Genomic DNA, 19,218 nt, shown 5'->3' with positions numbered 1-19,218 from the left:
AACAACATGTATGAATCAGTGTTCAGAACCTTGACTTTAAATCTAAAGTACTAACACTACTCAGTAATTAGTCAACTAAATATCCTATCATCAGAGTATCAGTACTCTGCATTAATGTCAAAGCAGGATTTTACTGTCGTAGTTGAACTATTAACTTATGAAATCAACAAGAAAAAACTTCATTACTTCACTATTACTACAGTACTAGTATATATTATAGTACTAGTATATATTATAGTACTAGCTGAGTTGATATGAACAGAACTTCCTCACAACTAAACCCGAAATGAAACATTTTACGTGAAGCTAATGGTTGATTTTAATGACAGAAGTCTCAACACACCTGAAGTCTCTCAGAAGAGCTGAAGATCATCAGACTGAAGAGAATCCATGTTCAGCTGCTTCTTGGTGGGTATTGAACCAGCGACTGCAGTACTGGTGGAGCTCAATGAAGACACGACGCGCTGCAGTAGTTTGTCAATAGGACATTTTTATTTCATACGTCTGTTTGTCTTTTATTCAAATTACAGTAATATACTTGCTGAGATGACCACCGCTAAAAACTCACAGCTGTACTACTTCAAGCAAACTTTAGTTTCTCCTGCTTTTTACTTTTCTCTCCTTTTGTTTTTAAAATGATTCTTGCAACAGAAAAAAAAAAAGAAAAAAGAAAAAAAGCACATATGCCATGAAGAAGAGAAGAAGAGAAGAAGAAGAAGAAGTGTGGTGTGGTGACGGGTCGTCAGTAGGAGGAGCTATAGTCTAAATAAAGAAACATGTTGTAAAAGGATCAGAATATGGCACATTTGGTCCACGTTGGTAGTTTTATTATCTCGTTTTTCAAACATGTAATAAACAAATAAAACAAAAAGAAAACAGATCATAGTTGTTTTTCCCCAGAAGCACAGCGTTAATGACAGCATATTGAAAACAAGAGGGGGGGGGTCTTTAGGGTTCTCTCTTTGTTAAAATCTTGGTTCATCAGCCAATCGTTTTGTTTCTATTCTCCCTGGTTTACAGTAATAATATCATTATTATTAATATCTTCTTTCCATCCAAGATGAGAGGGTGGGGAGGGGAGGGGGATGGGGGCGGGGCTTCGTGGATGATTGACAGGGATGGCTTTTTTTTGGACATTCACAGGAAGTAGTCGGGAGTGCGTCTGGTCACATGGGGCTCTCCGCGGCGGGGGGCGGGGTCAAACTGAAGGCTGAGGAGGCGGGACAAAAAGGTTTCTACGTTAGTGATGACATCACTGAAACATTTAAACATTTTAATCCATTTATATATACAGTATATTATAGCAGTAAAAAGAAAATTCAACCGTCTGTGTGAAGAAGAATCTCTGTAAACAATAAAGAACATCCAACCAAATGTGTTTCACTTGGTATATTTACACATTAATTACGCTTTATTTTGCTAAACTTTCACAAAGTGAATTAAAAAGTCATCAACCTATCAGGTTGTGAGGAACAGACGTGTTAAACACGAACCCTATAGTGACAACATGGAGGGTCTGAAGTCTGAAACAACAAACTTTATTGCTCCTTTAAACATTAACAAAGATCCACGCTTCTGTTCTTACCTTTCACAATAAAAGCCCGAGACATATTAGTTGTTTTACTCGTCTAAATACAAACTCAGGCGCAGGAAGATTCACCTCTGCTTCATAGCCTAAACGTCACGCTGTAGAACACGACGGAGACAAGAGGAAGTGAGCTTCACTTACAAAGAGTATTTCAGAGTGTCGTCCAGCTCCATGATGGCCGCCTGGTTTCCACAGCGGTAGCAGTAGTTTGGAGCACTAAAGATGGTCACCACGTTCTTATCGTGGCCCCAGTTGTAGCCCTGAAGGAACCAGAACACACATCAGCTACAGAGCTCATCCTCACGCTCAGTTTGAAGTCACACTTTGAGGAAATGATGGCAAAGATGTGGCCCTTCCTTTATGACAAGATGCTGAAGTCTTCCTTCAGGGTCGATATTTAAACTTCTTCCACTTAAAGGACCGGCCTGCACTAATACATGACCCTCTGCTGTTTGTTTAAATACTAACCATCACTAATAAGACAATCAGCAGCTCAAGCTACTTTGGTAGAAACGTGACGTACTTGTTCTTTCCTACAGGGAACATCTAGAACATGTTTGAGACGCAGGAGACCTGATGAAGCTTCACTGTGAACAACCGATCAGTGTTTAAACCAATGAGCGCTAGTTAGCGTTAGCATCCGGTGAGCTAAACAACAGAGTCACACAGACGACGTCAGAGGTTCACTCCTGTGACATTAAGATGCCTTCAGGCTCTACTCAGGGAAATGAGTATTAGGCCAATGTAAATTCCCTCCTTCCTAGGCCCTCTTCTTCCTCCTCCTTCCTTCCTTCTTCTCCTCCTCCTCCTACTCCTCCTCCTCCCCTTCCTCCTCCTACTCCTCCTCCTCCCCTTCCTCCTCCTCCTCCTTCCCCCCTCCTCCCCTCTCCTCCTTCCTTCCTTCCTTCCTTCCTTCCTTCCTCTTCTTCTTCTTCTCCTCCTCCTCCTCCTCCTCCCTTCTTCCTCTCTCCTCTCTACTCCTTCCAGTCTCTGATCATGTTTCATTGTTAACAACTAATCAAGAGGAGAGCTAGTAATGTTAGCAGCACTGCTAACGGCTAACCAACAGAGGTTCACTTCAGTTACACTATGATGCCTTCAGGCTCTGCTCAGTGAACATGAGAACTGACTGAAGGTACATTATAACGTTATCGTGATGTGTTCACATGTAATCTGTAAAATGTAGTTTTGGTGATAAACTTGAATAAATCCAGTAGTTTGAAGGAGATGTTTTCATGTTAATATAAAATAGATATTAGAGATGAATGATGAGTGTCTGAGTGAGTGTCTGAGTGAGTGAGTGAGTGAGTGAGTGAGTGAGTGAGTGAGTGAGTGAGTGTGTGAGTGTGTCTCACCTCCATGACCAGCTGATGGGCCCTGGACACCAGAGTGAGTCCGTTGGCGTGGTTGAAGGTCTCTGAGATGTCCTGACCGAAGGTGTAGCCGGCTCCTCGAGGAGAGATGCCCCACCCACCACGGTCATCTGGGTCAGACCACAGCAGGTCACACATGGGACCCTGAAACAGAACCAGAATCAGTACTAGAGACCACAGCAGGTCACAGCTTCAGGTAATAACAGTTCTCTCAGGTCATCTGGTAGGAATCATGATGTCTGGAGACCAAGACCAGCTTATTATGAGATATCAGAGAAGATCAGCTGATCAGTCATGCGAGTTAAAATGTTCACTACGTCACAATTTACCACAATCCATAAAGAGCCTCAACTCTGTTTACACAAAAACACCTCAGGGAGGGGTTAATAACGTGTGTGTGTGTGTGTGTGTGTGTGTGTGTGTACCTCATGTGGGACTTCCTGCAGGCGGTCCAGAGCTCGTATGTGATCCAGAGTGTCGATGGAAGGAGACAAACCTCCGTGGAGACAAAAGATCTGAAACAAAAAAAAACACAAAATAAAAGCTTCACAACCCAGCAGAGCGGAGACTTTTACTTTGACACGACGTCGTCGTGCGGTCGCTACAGCGCCTCCTCGTGGCCGCGGTTACCTGTCCGTCCACCAGCGCGGTGAGGGGCAGGTAGTCGAACAGGTCGGTGAAGTACTTCCACACGTTGGCGTTGCCGTACTTCCTCAGACACTCGTCGTAGAAGCCGTAGACCTGCGTGATCTGCCGCGACTCGTGGTTCCCTCGCAGGATGGTGATTCGCTCCTGGAAACGAACCTGAGCGACAAACAACACTTCCTCATTAGAAGAGGTTCAACAGAGTATGAAGCATCTCTGACTGCTTTGGGATCAGTAGATGTTAGCTGAACCTGTGGATCAACATCAGATTGATGAGGAGTCACTGCGTTTGTTCTCTCTCTCTCTCTCTCTCTCTCTCTCTCTCACCTTTAGTGTGACGAGCAGCGTGACCGTCTCCACAGAGTAGTAGCCTCGGTCCACATAGTCTCCCATGAACAGGTAGTTGGTGTCGGGAGACTTCCCTCCGATCTTAAACAGCTCCATCAGGTCGTGGAACTGACCGTGAACGTCTCCGCACACCGTCACCGGGCATCGCACCTGAGACCAAGAAACCACGTTAGTACAGGGAACCACGTCAGTAATACAGGGAACCAGACATACAGGGAACCGCGTCAGTCATACAGGGAACCAGACATACAGGGAACCGCGTCAGTCATACAGGGAACCATGTCAGTACAGGGAACCACGTCAGTCATACAGGGAACCAGACATACAGGGAACCATGTCAGTACAGGGAACCACGTCAGTACAGGGAACCGCGTCAGTACAGGGAACCACGTCGGCGATACAGGGAACCACGTCAGTCATACAGGGAACCAGACATACAGGGAACCACGTCAGTACAGGGAACCACGTCAGTACAGGGAACCAGACATACAGGGAACCACGTCAGTACAGGCAACCATGTCGGCAATACAGGGAACCACGTCGGCGATACAGGGAATCACGTCAGTCATACAGGGAACCAGACATACAGGGAACCTCGTCAGTACAGGGAACCACGTCAGTACAGGGAACCACGTCGGCGATACAGGGAATCACGTCAGTCATACAGGGAACCAGACATACAGGGAACCTCGTCAGTACAGGGAACCACGTCGGCGAAACAGGGAATCACGTCAGTCATACAGGGAACCAGACATACAGGGAACCTCGTCAGTACAGGGAACCACGTCGGCGATACAGGGAACCACGTCAGTCATACAGGGAACCAGACATACAGGGAACCTCGTCAGTACAGGGAACCACGTCAGTCATACAGGGAACCACGTCAGTCATACAGGGAACCGCGTCAGCAATACAGGAAACCGCGTCAGTACAGGGAACCGCATCAGTCATACAGGGAACCACGTCAGTGATACAGGGAACCACGTCAGTATACTGTATATAGTACAGGGTCTCCACCCAAAGAAAGACGAGTACACTTCTTTAGTTTTCACTCAGCAGATTAATAAACACGTTGATCAATACGACAGATTTTACTTCTGAAGACGAGATGTAATTCTTGACTTTGAGAAAACAAATCTGAGATTATTAGAGAATTAAATATTCTAAACTATTCTTATTCTTTTTATATTAAACATGTAGAGATTAAATGCTCACAGATCAATACTATTCATTGATAACACAGTATGTCAAAGGTTTACTCTACTTTAAGGTAATTATACTTTTATTTTTTCTTACGTAGGAATTACCGTTACAAGATTAAAAACAAATGATTTAATTAAATAATGTATTATAAAAAGCTCTGGGAAGAAGCTAGTAAGTGGACCTTGAGTTAAGGTTTTTCTTTTTTCAGGGTTAAGAATGAACTTTCATGTTAAAACAGAAGTATATATTATTATTATTATTATTATTATTATTATGATGACCAGGACGGTGAGAGGATTTAACGAAGAGGAAAGCAGAAACACTCAAGACTTCCTTCTTCTATTGAATATCTGAGATGATTTACTTCTCTTGGCTCTCAGGACTCAAAGAGTTCACTTCAGTAAAACATCTTTTGTGTTGCAGTCACCTTTGATGATGAAGCTTGTTTGAATGTAAAATAACAAGTCTGAATATATTATCTTGATTTAGGAGAGCAAAGAGTGAACAAGAGCTAATTCATCTTAAATAGACGTCACATCAGTCTGGATCACACTTTAGTCAAATAATTCAGATTAAAGCTTATTAATCAATAAACACCATTAATACGCTGAATAAACACATCATTCACATCGGTGACTCTTTAAACAACTAATCTATTTCCTCAAATAGATTTCCCACTTCCTGCTTAGAGATGAAGAACTTTAACACGACCGGTGACAACAAACAAAAGCAGGAAAACAGGAAGTAGAATGAAACAACAACAACAACATCAGTTTAGATACGTTTACAGAAATCAACACCTAAAAGTGTGAACTCAGCGTTTATTAAAGGAAATAGTGATTATGTTGAAAAGAGTGAAGCGTGTGTGACAGCCGACAGCAGAGACTCAGTGTACACTGTACACAAGGTGTGTACAAAGTACACACGGTGTGTACACTGTACACAAGGTGTCATATTGTTCATGTTCTCATTTTACATGTACATGAAGTGACATCCAATAATACTATCTGGTAATAAGCTGATGGATTTGGTTCCATTGGTTCTGGCGCTCTGTTTTGAGATGACCCGTCTGTCACACAGTCAGCCAGGGGTTACATGCTTCTGGTGCATTGTGGGAAATCTCACCTCCTGAACGTTGGACTCCTTGGTCAGAATCTCCTTGGCCTGGAGAGGAAATTAACAGATTATTCAGTTTGAGATCGTTAACACACACACACACACACACACACACACACACACACACACACACACACACACACACACACAGTTATTTAGAGGCGTTGAAAGCAGTGTGACCTCACAGGACACCGTAGTGATAGAAATGATGATAGAAAATCAAAGCGTTCAGGAAACAGGAAACAGTTTGTCATCGATGGTTTAGTTTATAAAATGTCTACATAATAAAAGGAACAACGGTGACGTCTTCAAGTGACCTGTTTTAGTTTAAGCTAGAGTCAAAAACACTAAGATATCGAATATAAATGATGAATAAAGACAAAAGTCTATCATCAGTGACTTTCTGTTATTCCTGAATTATCATCCGACACATGTTGAATATAACAGTATAGATCTAGCTTTATTAAAATGAATAGATGTAAGACATCTTTAAATATACAATAGTGATGTCACTAAAAGGTTATTTTCTATTATCTGGTTTGTCTATTAAAATGTAATAAAATGATGAAATCTTTCGCTTTAAAATCAGAATATTGTCGTTTAACTGAACGATTAATTAACTAAAGACATGACTTCTGGCAGGATAATTTATGACTAATATTATATTTATTCATATTTGCAGGCATATTATCTTATTTTGATTAAATATCTTGAACATCCTTAAAATGCTTTAAAAGCTAACTGACTTTCCACTAAATTAAATTAATTAAATAATGTTAAAATGCGATTACATTTCAGCTGATTAAATTTTTAAATATTAAATATGATATATTAAATTTAAAATATTTAATTTAACTAAATTAATTAACTTTTCTACTTCACCCAAACACAACTCAGTCGGTTTTAACGCTTTACTGACCTTAAATAAGTATTTTTATTATTCGTTCATTCATTAAACTCAACCATAATGTCTGGACCTGCAGCTAATAACATTTAAATATATTTAAATTATTATAATTATTGTTCTTGTATATGTTCCGATGTGTTTTGACGACATTACAACGCATAAAAAAAGCTTTTATGACGACACAACCCAGAAGTGACGTCAGAAAAGAGGCGTGCCCAGGTTTATGCAATGAAACGGTTGATCGATAACGACAGGGCGCGGTGCTGAAAATCATAACTTTACACACGTATTAATACACGTATTTTATAGTTAACACATCACAATACTAACATAGTATGTTATAACACTCCTACATGTAACCGTTAGCGGAGTATCGACCTTGTACGTACAAGTGAAGTCATGTTAATGAACCCGGCAGTAAAATGGGCTCCGTCTATTTGCTGACATTGATGGAGAAAAATGTCAATTTTCGGGCCTGGCTAAATTTAGACGACGGTTTTTGCCGTAAAACCGTCAAAATTGGCGCAAATGTAATACAAATGGAAGCGCAGATAGCGACAGTCATACGTGTGGAAAACAATGAAGCTGCTACAGAGAAGAAAAACAACAATAAACTCGAGATTACTGGATTTGAAAAAAACGGGGGCAAAAAAAAAAGCCGCCTTGCCGTGACGGTTCATTCCAGGAATTAGTCGGAGCCGCGACCCAATCTAAGGCCACACACTGAAAAACGAGGCCTACTTTATTACTGAGCCGTAATAAAAAAAATAATAAAACCCGGTGAATTACCTTCTCGCAGAGTGTCCGGACCTGGTTTTCCGAGAGCTGCTTACACTCATTTAACTGTTCGATCCATTGGTCTAACTCTTTAGTGAAGGATTTGTCCTCCATGACAGCTAGCTGTAGATGCTAGCTGCGTTAGCTCAAAAAACAAGCTCTCTCAAAGCTAGCTGTGTTAGCCTGTAGCCGTTAGCAGTTAGCTCGTCGTATTGTTCACCCGATCTAGTCCCGCTAAAATCGGTCGGAATATCAACGATAAGACCTAAATCGTTGATTTCAACGAGCCGTTCAGTAAACTTATATCATGATAAATTACCAACGCTTAAAAAAAACTAGATTCTATCGGCCGATCAGTCGAAAGGGTCGAATGTCCCCGATGCGACGGACCGGAGCTGTGAGAGGCAGCGGCGTCGCAGCGGCTAGCCGATTATGCTAAAAGAGCTAGCTTACAATAACATCCGGGCATTTCAGCAGCGAAGGCAGAGTTTTGAGGAGCGCACCAGCGACACCGCGTGGACAAACTGTGAACTACTGTGAAATTACTATATTCTTTGAATTATAGAAGATATTAATATTACATTATAGGAGTATGAACACCCAAAACTGCCAATACAAGTCTGTTAAATGTATTAATTAATTTTAAAAAATTGGATTTGAATCGCTGATGGTTTGTTTTTCTTAAAAGTTGTAAAATTGAGTGTAAATTATTCAGTTCTGGAATCCTAAAATATCTATTGTGTGTTTAAAGGTAGAATATAAACGTATGTAATGCATGTTTGTATGTACTGTACATTGAGAACAAACTATATGAATTGTACTATACTGTGTTCAAGTGTTTGTAATATTTTGTCCCCCCCCCCCTGCATGTGGACAAAATACTAGAAACTTTTTAAATATGGAAATTCCCTCAAATTAGCAGCTCAGAATATCAGCTCCTCTTCACACAGTCAATAACAATAAAGACAACAGTGTTTATAGAGGCTTTTATTTTGAAGGGCTTCAGATCAACACACAGCTTTAAGGCAACGACACACACAGGAACACAGAGCTTCAACCTCACGAGAACAAATAAATCACTTTTTCCTGAAACATTTAATCAGTTAAGAACATGAAGGATATAATGGCACAAATACAGCGCTCCACATGAAGCGGCGTGTGTTAATCAGCCCGATGTACAGCGAGCCCACACTGTCCTCTGACCAACTGCACTCAGAATATCGGAGACGTCTCCAGAGCTTTGACTCGAGCGGCGAACACCAGAACTCTCTGCTCCACCTCGGCGTTGATGTCGGCCTGCGAGGCTCGAGGGTTCTGACGGAGGAACTCTGAGATGCTCAGGATGCACTCGCTCTGAGGACACACACACACACACACACACACACACACACACACACACACACACCACACACACCACACACACACACACACACACACACACACACACACCACACACACACACACACACCACACACACACCACACACACACCACACACACACACACACACACACACACCACACACACACACACCACACACACACCACACACACACACACACACACACACACACACACAACACACACACCACACACACACACACACACACACACACACACACTCAATGAGTCAGGAAACACAAACGGAAATATAACTATATGCTAAGGAGCCCTGTGGACTAAAGTGGTCGTGTTCCTGTCCGCGGTGGACCAGGTCTCTGCTGGAGGATCTGGGTCTGTCCACAGTGGACCAGGTCTCTGCTGGAGGATCTGGGTCTGTCCACGGTGGACCGGTCTCTGCTGGAGGATCTGGGTCTGTCCACGGTTGGACCGGTCTCTGCTGGAGGATCCGGATCTGTCCACGATGGACCAGGTCTCTGCTGGAGTCTGAGCTGAAGGAGGTTCTGGTGAACCTGCATGAGTTCATCTGGTTTCACCAGAATCCGACCCGGTGGCTCCGATGACATCATCAAGAACAACTCTATAGAAACAGACCATCTTCTCTCTGATGGTCTCTGTACTGATGGAGGTCTGATAGAGGACCAGGACTACACTGAGACTGGTTCATACAGAGGACCAGGACTACACTGAGACTGGTTCATGTAGAGGATCAGGACTACACTGAGACTGGTTCATAGAGGATCAGGACTACATTGAGACTGGTTCATATAGAGCATCAGGACTACACTGAGACTGGTTCATAGAGAGGATCAGGACTACACTGAGACTGGTTCATAGAGAGGATCAGGACTACACTGAGACTGGTTCATAGAGGATCAGGACTACACTGAGACTGGTTCATAGAGAGGATCAGGACTACACTGAGACTGGTTCATAGAGGATCAGGACTACACTGAGACTGGTTCATAGAGAGGATCAGGACTACACTGAGACTGGTTCATAGAGGATCAGGACTACACTGAGACTGGTTCATATAGAGGATCAGGACTACACTGAGACTGGTTCATAGAGGATCAGGACTAAACTGAGACTGGTTCATATAGGATCAGGACTACACTGAGACTGGTTCATATAGAGGATCAGGACTACACTGAGACTGGTTCATATAGAGGATCAGGACTACACTGAGACTGGTTCATAGAGGATCAGGACTACACTGAGACTGGTTCATAGAGGATCGGGACTACACTGAGACTGGTTCATAGAGGACCAGGACTACACTGAGACTGGTTCATAGAGGATCAAGACTACACTGAGACAAGTTCATAGAGGATCAGGACTACACTGAGACTGGTTCATAGAGGATCAGGACTACACTGAGACTGGTTCATATAGAGGATCAGGACTACACTGAGACTGGATCATGTAGAGGATCAGGACTACACTGAGACTGGTTCATATAGAGGATCAGGACTAAACTGAGACTGGTTCATATAGAGGATCAGGACTACACTGAGACTGGTTCATAGAGGATCAGGACTACACTGACACTGGTTCATAGAGAGGATCAGGACTACACTGAGACTGGTTCATAGAGGATCAGGACTACACTGAGACTGGTTCATAGAGAGGATCAGGACTACACTGAGACTGGTTCATAGAGGATCAGGACTACACTGAGACTGGTTCATATAGAGGATCAGGACTACACTGAGACTGGTTCATATAGAGGATCAGGACTACACTGAGACTGGTTCATAGAGGATCAGGACTAAACTGAGACTGGTTCATACAGAGGATCAGGACTACACTGAGACTGGTTCATATAGAGGATCAGGACTACACTGAGACTGGTTCATAGACGATCAGGACTACACTGAGACTGGTTCATAGAGGATCAGGACTACACTGACACTGGTTCATAGAGAGGATCAGGACTACACTGAGACAAGTTCATAGAGGATCAGGACTACACTGAGACTGGTTCATAGAGAGGATCAGGACTACACTGAGACTGGTTCATAGAGGATCAGGACTACACTGAGACTGGTTCATATAGAGGATCAGGACTACACTGAGACTGGTTCATAGAGGATCGGGACTACACTGACACTGGTTCATATAGAGGATCAGGACTACACTGAGACTGGTTCATATAGAGGATCAGGACTACACAGACTGGTTCATAGAGGACCAGGACTACACTGAGACTGGTTCATAGAGGATCAAGACTACACTGAGACAAGTTCATAGAGGATCAGGACTACACTGAGACTGGTTCATAGAGGATCAGGACTAAACTGAGACTGGTTCATATAGGATCAGGACTAAACTGAGACTGGTTCATATAGGATCAGGACTACACTGAGACTGGTTCATAGAGAGGATCAGGACTACACTGAGACTGGTTCATATAGAGGATCAGGACTACACTGAGACTGGTTCATATAGAGGATCAGGACTACACTGAGACTGGTTCATACAGAGGATCAGGACTACACTGAGACTGGTTCATATAGAGGATCAGGACTACACTGAGACTGGTTCATATAGAGGATCAGGACTACACAGACTGGTTCATAGAGGACCAGGACTACACTGAGACTGGTTCATAGAGGATCAAGACTACACTGAGACAAGTTCATAGAGGATCAGGACTACACTGAGACTGGTTCATATAGAGGATCAGGACTACACAGACTGGTTCATAGAGGACCAGGACTACACTGAGACTGGTTCATAGAGGATCAAGACTACACTGAGACAAGTTCATAGAGGATCAGGACTACACTGAGACTGGTTCATAGAGGATCAAGACTAAACTGAGACTGGTTCATATAGGATCAGGACTAAACTGAGACTGGTTCATAGAGGATCAGGACTAAACTGAGACTGGTTCATATAGGATCAGGACTAAACTGAGACTGGTTCATAGAGGATCAGGACTAAACTGAGACTGGTTCATAGAGGATCAGGACTAAACTGAGACTGGTTCATATAGGATCAGGACTAAACTGAGACTGGTTCATATAGGATCAGGACTACACTGAGACTGGTTCATATAGAGGATCAGGACTACACTGAGACTGGTTCATATAGAGGATCAGGACTACACTGAGACTGGTTCATATAGAGGATCAGGACTACACTGAGACTGGTTCATACAGAGGATCAGGACTACACTGAGACTGGTTCATATAGAGGATCAGGACTACACTGAGACTGGTTCATATAGAGGATCAGGACTACACAGACTGGTTCATAGAGGACCAGGACTACACTGAGACTGGTTCATAGAGGATCAAGACTACACTGAGACAAGTTCATAGAGGATCAGGACTACACTGAGACTGGTTCAGGACCAGTTCAAAGCTGCTCACTGTCACTTTAAATGAAGCACAGGGTTTGTGTAGTAAAGTGGATTTACGACACAATAAGCAGCCGGTCACCTTGTAAGCGTCCACTCGGTCCTGTCCGGTGAAGCGGTTCAGCAGCTCTCTGCCGACCTGGACGCCCGTCACCGCCGCCAGAACCGCCCGGTCCTCGTCGGTCTGAGAGGACAACCAGCGCAGCAGCGCCACCTGCAGGAGGGAGGAGACGTTAAAGAGGATCATTGTGACGCTGCTGCGGGTTTAAACCAGGAGAGCCAGAGCTTCACGTGTTAAAGCTGCATTCTCTCTAGTGACCACCAGGGGGCGACTCCTCTGGTCGTATAGAAGTCTATGAGGCTATGAGGGACGCTCATCCACCATTATTGAGACACATTTATTTCAGTCATATTCACACAGTAATCACACTTATAATCACATCAAAAGTAAAGTTGAATGTATTTTGAATAATCTACATTCATCTAAATGTCTGATACTCACTACTGTCATGTAATGTCTGGAGACAATTAAATAGAGTAAAACACAGATTATTGGACAAAGAAAAGTACCAGAATACTCATTTTATACATGTTCTGCAAAGGTTTTCTAAAATATTCTTATTGTCAGTTGAGTAATATCACTAAGTACTTCTATTTATGTGAAATACTTCAATTTTTCACTTCATCTCAGAGGTAATACTGCATTTTTTACTGCTCTGATAACTTTAGTCTGAAGTTACAGATTCAGATTAATAGAAAACACAACAAACTAATACATTATTATAGATTACACAGCATATGAAGTCATTAAAGTGATGAATTAACGCATTCATAATAATGTCTTCTTTCTCACCTGCTGAAATAACTGAGCGTTCGTCATTTCTCCTCCTGAGTTCATGACGGAAAAAATGAAGAATTATCGACAAAAACACAAAAGTTATGAGAACTAAAAGCTTCAGAAGCTCCTCTGTGACGGGAGACAGAAGCTCAACTCGTGACTTTCACTGAAACAGAACAAAACAAAGTGATTCTGTCGACCGGAGGACAAACCTCTCACTTCCTGTTTACATCACTTCTTCTTCGTTGGTGTCACTTTGTGATTCTGACTCGCTGCTGCTGCTGCCGCTCAGCGGTCACAGCATGAATTACAGTTACTTCAGTAGAAGCAGTGAAAGTACTCCATTTAATAGTCACAGTAATAGTATTTGATGTATATAAAGTATACTATAATGTCTATAATATATATATTATTACTATAGTATAGACTATAGAATATATATTATATATATATATATATATACATATATGTATATATGTATATATATAATATATATATATAATATATATGTATATATATACATATATATTATAAATATATAAATATATAAATATATATATATATATATGTAAATATATATATACATATACATAGTTAGTAACTAATAAAGACACAGTAATCATCACTGTAGAGGAGTTTTCTCTCTGTTTCCTCTTTAACAAACTGCATTGAGTATTAATACACAGTCTGTGGTATTTATACTGTGTTCTGTGGTATTTATACTGTGTTCTGTGTTCTGTGGTATTTATACTGTGTTCTGTGGTATTTATACTGTGTTCTGTGTTCTGTAGTATTTATACTGTGTTCTGTGGTATTTATACTGTGTTCTGTGTTCTGTAGTATTTATACTGTGTTCTGTGTTCTGTGGTATTTATACTGTGTTCTGTGGTATTTATACTGTGTTCTGTGTTCTGTGGTATTTATACTGTGTTCTGTAGTATTTATACTGTGTTCTGTGTTCTGTGGTATTTATACTGTGTTCTGTGGTATTTATACTATGTTCTGTGGTATTTATACTGTGTTCTGTGGTATTTATACTGTGTTCTGTGTTCTGTGGTATTTATACTGTGTTCTGTGATCTGTAGTATTTATACTGTGTTCTGTGGTATTTATACTGTGTTCTGTGTTCTGTGGTATTGATACTGTGTTCTGTGGTATTTATACTGTGTTCTGTGTTCTGTAGTATTTATACTGTGTTCTGTGTTCTGTGGTATTTATACTGTGTTCTGTGTCCTGTGGTATTTATACTGTGTTCTGTGGTATTTATACTGTGTTCTGTGTTCTGTAGTATTTATACTGTGTTCTGTGGTATTTATACTGTGTTCTGTGGTATTGATGCTGTGTTCTGTGGTATTTATACTGTGTTCTGTGTTCTGTAGTATTTATACTGTGTTCTGTGTTCTGTGGTATTTATACTGTGTTCTGTGGTAATTATACTATGTTCTGTGGTATTTATACTGTGTTCTGTGTTCTGTAGTATTTATACTGTGTTCTGTGTTCTGTGGTATTTATACTATGTTCTGTGGTATTTATACTGTGTTCTGTGTTCTGTAGTATTTATACTGTGTTCTGTGGTATTTATACTGTGTTCTGTGTTCTGTGGTATTTATACTGTGTCCTGTGGTATTTATACTGTGTTCTGTGGTATTTATACTGTGTTCTGTGTTCTGTAGTATTTATACTGTGTTCTGTGGTATTTATACTGTGTTCTGTGTTCTGTGGTATTTATACTGTGTTCTGTGGTATTTATACTGTGTTCTGTGTTCTGTGGTATTTATACTGTGTTCTGTGGTATTTATACTGTGTTCTGTGGTATTTATACTATGTTCTGTGGTATTTATACTGTGTTCTGTGTCCTGTGGTATTTATACTGTGTTCTGTGGTATTTATACTGTGTTCTGTGTTCTGTGGTATTTATACTGTGTTCTGTGTTCTGTAGTATTGATACTGTGTTCTGTGGTATTTATACTGTGTTCTGTGTTCTGTAGTATTTATACTGTGTTCTGTGGTATTTATACTGTGTTCTGTGGTATTTATACTATGTTCTGTGGTATTTATACTGTGTTCTGTGTCCTGTGGTATTTATACTGTGTTCTGTGGTATTTATACTGTGTTCTGTGGTATTTATACTGTGTTCTGTGTTCTGTAGTATTTATACTGTGTTCTGTGGTATTTATACTGTGTTCTGTGTTCTGTAGTATTTATACTGTGTTCTGTGTTCTGTGGTATTTATACTGTGTTCTGTGTTCTGTAGTATTTATACTGTGTTCTGTGGTATTTATACTGTGTTCTGTGTTCTGTAGTATTTATACTGTGTTCTGTGGTATTTATACTGTGTTCTGTGTTCTGTGGTATTTATACTGTGTTCTGTGGTATTTATACTGTGTTCTGTAGTATTTATACTGTGTTCTGTGTTCTGTGGTATTTATACTGTGTTCTGTGGTATTTATACTATGTTCTGTGGTATTTATACTGTGTTCTGTGTCCTGTGGTATTTATACTGTGTTCTGTGGTATTTATACTGTGTTCTGTGTTCTGTGGTATTTATACTGTGTTCTGTGTTCTGTAGTATTTATACTGTGTTCTGTGGTATTTATACTGTGTTCTGTGTTCTGTGGTATTGATACTGTGTTCTGTGGTATTTATACTGTGTTCTGTGTTCTGTAGTATTTATACTGTGTTCTGTGTTCTGTGGTATTTATACTATGTTCTGTGGTATTTATACTGTGTTCTGTGTCCTGTGGTATTTATACTGTGTTCTGTGGTATTTATACTATGTTCTGTGGTATTTATACTGTGTTCTGTAGTATTTATACTGTGTTCTGTGTTCTGTGGTATTTATACTGTGTTCTGTGGTATTTATACTATGTTCTGTGGTATTTATACTGTGTTCTGTGTCCTGTGGTATTTATACTGTGTTCTGTGGTATTTATACTGTGTTCTGTGTTCTGTGGTATTTATACTGTGTTCTGTGTTCTGTAGTATTTATACTGTGTTCTGTGGTATTTATACTGTGTTCTGTGGTATTGATACTGTGTTCTGTGGTATTTATACTGTGTTCTGTGGTATTGATACTGTGTTCTGTGGTATTTATACTGTGTTCTGTGTTCTGTAGTATTTATACTGTGTTCTGTGTTCTGTGGTATTTATACTGTGTTCTGTGTTCTGTGGTATTTATACTGTGTTCTGTGGTATTTATACTATGTTCTGTGGTATTTATACTGTGTTCTGTGTTCTGTAGTATTTATACTGTGTTCTGTGTTCTGTGGTATTTATACTGTGTTCTGTGGTATTTATACTGTGTTCTGTGGTATTTATACTGTGTTCTGTGTTCTGTAGTATTTATACTGTGTTCTGTGGTATTTATACTGTGTTCTGTAGTATTTATACTGTGTTCTGTGGTATTTATACTGTGTTCTGTGTTCTGTGGTATTTATACTGTGTTCTGTGGTATTTATACTGTGTTCTGTGGTATTTATACTATGTTCTGTGTTCTGTGGTATTTATACACAGTCTGTGGTATTTATACTGTGTTCTGTGGTATTTATACTGTGTTCTGTGTTCTGTGGTATTTATACTGTGTTCTGTGTTCTGTGGTATTTATACTGTGTTCTGTGTTCTGTGGTATTTATACTGTGTTCTGTGGTATTTATACTGTGTTCTGTGGTATTCATACTGTGTTCTGTGGTATTTATACACAGTCTGTGGTATTTATACTATGTTCTGTGTTCTGTGGTATTTATACACAGTCTGTGGTATTTATATTGTGTTCTGTGGTATTTATACTGTGTTCTGTGGTATTTATACTGTGTTCTGTGTTCTGTGGTATTTATACTGTGTTCTGTGTTCTGTGGTATTTATACTGTGTTCTGTGGTATTTATACTGTGTTCTGTGTTCTGTGGTATTCATACTGTGTTCTGTGGTATTTATACTGTGTTCTGTGGTATTTATACTGTGTTCTGTGGTATTTATACTGTGTTCTGTGTTCTGTGGTATTCATACTGTGTTCTGTGGTATTTATACTGTGTTCTGTGTTCTGTGGTATTTATACTGTGTTCTGTGGTATTTATACTGTGTTCTGTGTTATTTATACTGTGTTCTGTGTTCTGTGGTATTTATACTGTGTTCTGTGTTATTTATACTGTGTTCTGTGGTATTTATACTGTGTTCTGTGGTATTTATACTGTGTTCTGTGTTCTGTGGTATTTATACTGTGTTCTGTGGTATTTATACTGTGTTCTGTGTTCTCTGGTATTTATACTGTGTTCTGTGGTATTTATACTGTGTTCTGTGGTATTTATACTATGTTCTGTGTTCTGTGGTATTTATACACAGTCTGTGGTATTTATATTGTGTTCTGTGGTATTTATACTGTGTTCTGTGGTATTTATACTGTGTTCTGTGTTCTGTGGTATTTATACTGTGTTCTGTGGTATTTATACTGTGTTCTGTGTTATTTATACTGTGTTCTGTGTTCTGTGGTATTTATACTGTGTTCTGTGTTCTGTGTTATTTATACTGTGTTCTGTGGTATTTATACTGTGTTCTGTGGTATTTATACTGTGTTCTGTGTTCTGTGGTATTTATACTGTGTTCTGTGGTATTTATACTGTGTTCTGTGTTCTGTGGTATTTATACTGTGTTCTGTGGTATTTATACTGTGTTCTGTGGTATTTATACTATGTTCTGTGTTCTGTGGTATTTATACACAGTCTGTGGTATTTATATTGTGTTCTGTGGTATTTATACTGTGTTCTGTGGTATTTATACTGTGTTCTGTGTTCTGTGGTATTTATACTGTGTTCTGTGTTCTGTGGTATTTATACTGTGTTCTGTGGTATTCATACTGTGTTCTGTGGTATTTATACACAGTCTGTGGTATTTATATTGTGTTCTGTGGTATTTATACTGTGTTCTGTGGTATTTATACTGTGTTCTGTGGTATTTATACTGTGTTCTGTGTTCTGTGGTATTTATACTGTGTTCTGTGGTATTTATACTGTGTTCTGTGGTATTTATACTGTGTTCTGTGGTATTTATACTATGTTCTGTGTTCTGTGGTATTTATACACAGTCTGTGGTATTTATATTGTGTTCTGTGGTATTTATACTGTGTTTTGTGGTATTTATACTGTGTTCTGTGTTCTGTGGTATTTATACTGTGTTCTGTGTTCTGTAGTATTTATACTGTGTTCTGTGGTATTTATACTGTGTTCTGTGGTATTGATACTGTGTTCTGTGGTATTTATACTGTGTTCTGTGGTATTGATACTGTGTTCTGTGGTATTTATACTGTGTTCTGTGTTCTGTAGTATTTATACTGTGTTCTGTGTTCTGTGGTATTTATACTGTGTTCTGTGTTCTGTGGTATTTATACTGTGTTCTGTGGTATTTATACTATGTTCTGTGGTATTTATACTGTGTTCTGTGTTCTGTAGTATTTATACTGTGTTCTGTGGTATTTATACTGTGTTCTGTGGTATTTATACTGTGTTCTGTGTTCTGTGGTATTTATACTGTGTCCTGTGGTATTTATACTGTGTTCTGTGGTATTTATACTGTGTTCTGTGTTCTGTAGTATTTATACTGTGTTCTGTGGTATTTATACTGTGTTCTGTGGTATTTATACTGTGTCCTGTGGTATTTATACTGTGTT

General features: G+C 40.0%; 1 protein-coding gene across 1 annotated transcript; it reads right to left on the bottom strand.

Moving 5' to 3' along the window:
• Positions 1–469: 469 nt before the first annotated feature.
• Positions 470–8,382, bottom strand: LOC137867596 (serine/threonine-protein phosphatase 2A catalytic subunit beta isoform). Its single transcript, XM_068704280.1, has 8 exons — positions 7,970–8,382; positions 6,283–6,321; positions 3,934–4,104; positions 3,592–3,765; positions 3,387–3,476; positions 2,944–3,105; positions 1,730–1,848; positions 470–1,210 (listed from the first exon to the last, which is right to left on the bottom strand). Exons 1-8 carry the CDS (start codon positions 8,069–8,071, stop codon positions 1,138–1,140), a joined length of 930 nt encoding a protein of 309 aa, XP_068560381.1. The 5' UTR covers positions 8,072–8,382; the 3' UTR covers positions 470–1,137.
• Positions 8,383–19,218: the final 10,836 nt, after the last annotated feature.

This window comes from Cebidichthys violaceus, unplaced genomic scaffold (genome assembly GCF_023349555.1).
Source record: "Cebidichthys violaceus isolate CVI_PGR_0920_01 unplaced genomic scaffold, fCebVio1.0.p SCAF_9, whole genome shotgun sequence".
Classification (NCBI taxonomy): Eukaryota; Metazoa; Chordata; class Actinopteri; order Perciformes; family Stichaeidae; genus Cebidichthys; species Cebidichthys violaceus.
The sequence above is the reverse complement of the archived record's forward strand: the minus strand, read 5'-3'. Positions and strand labels throughout refer to the sequence as shown.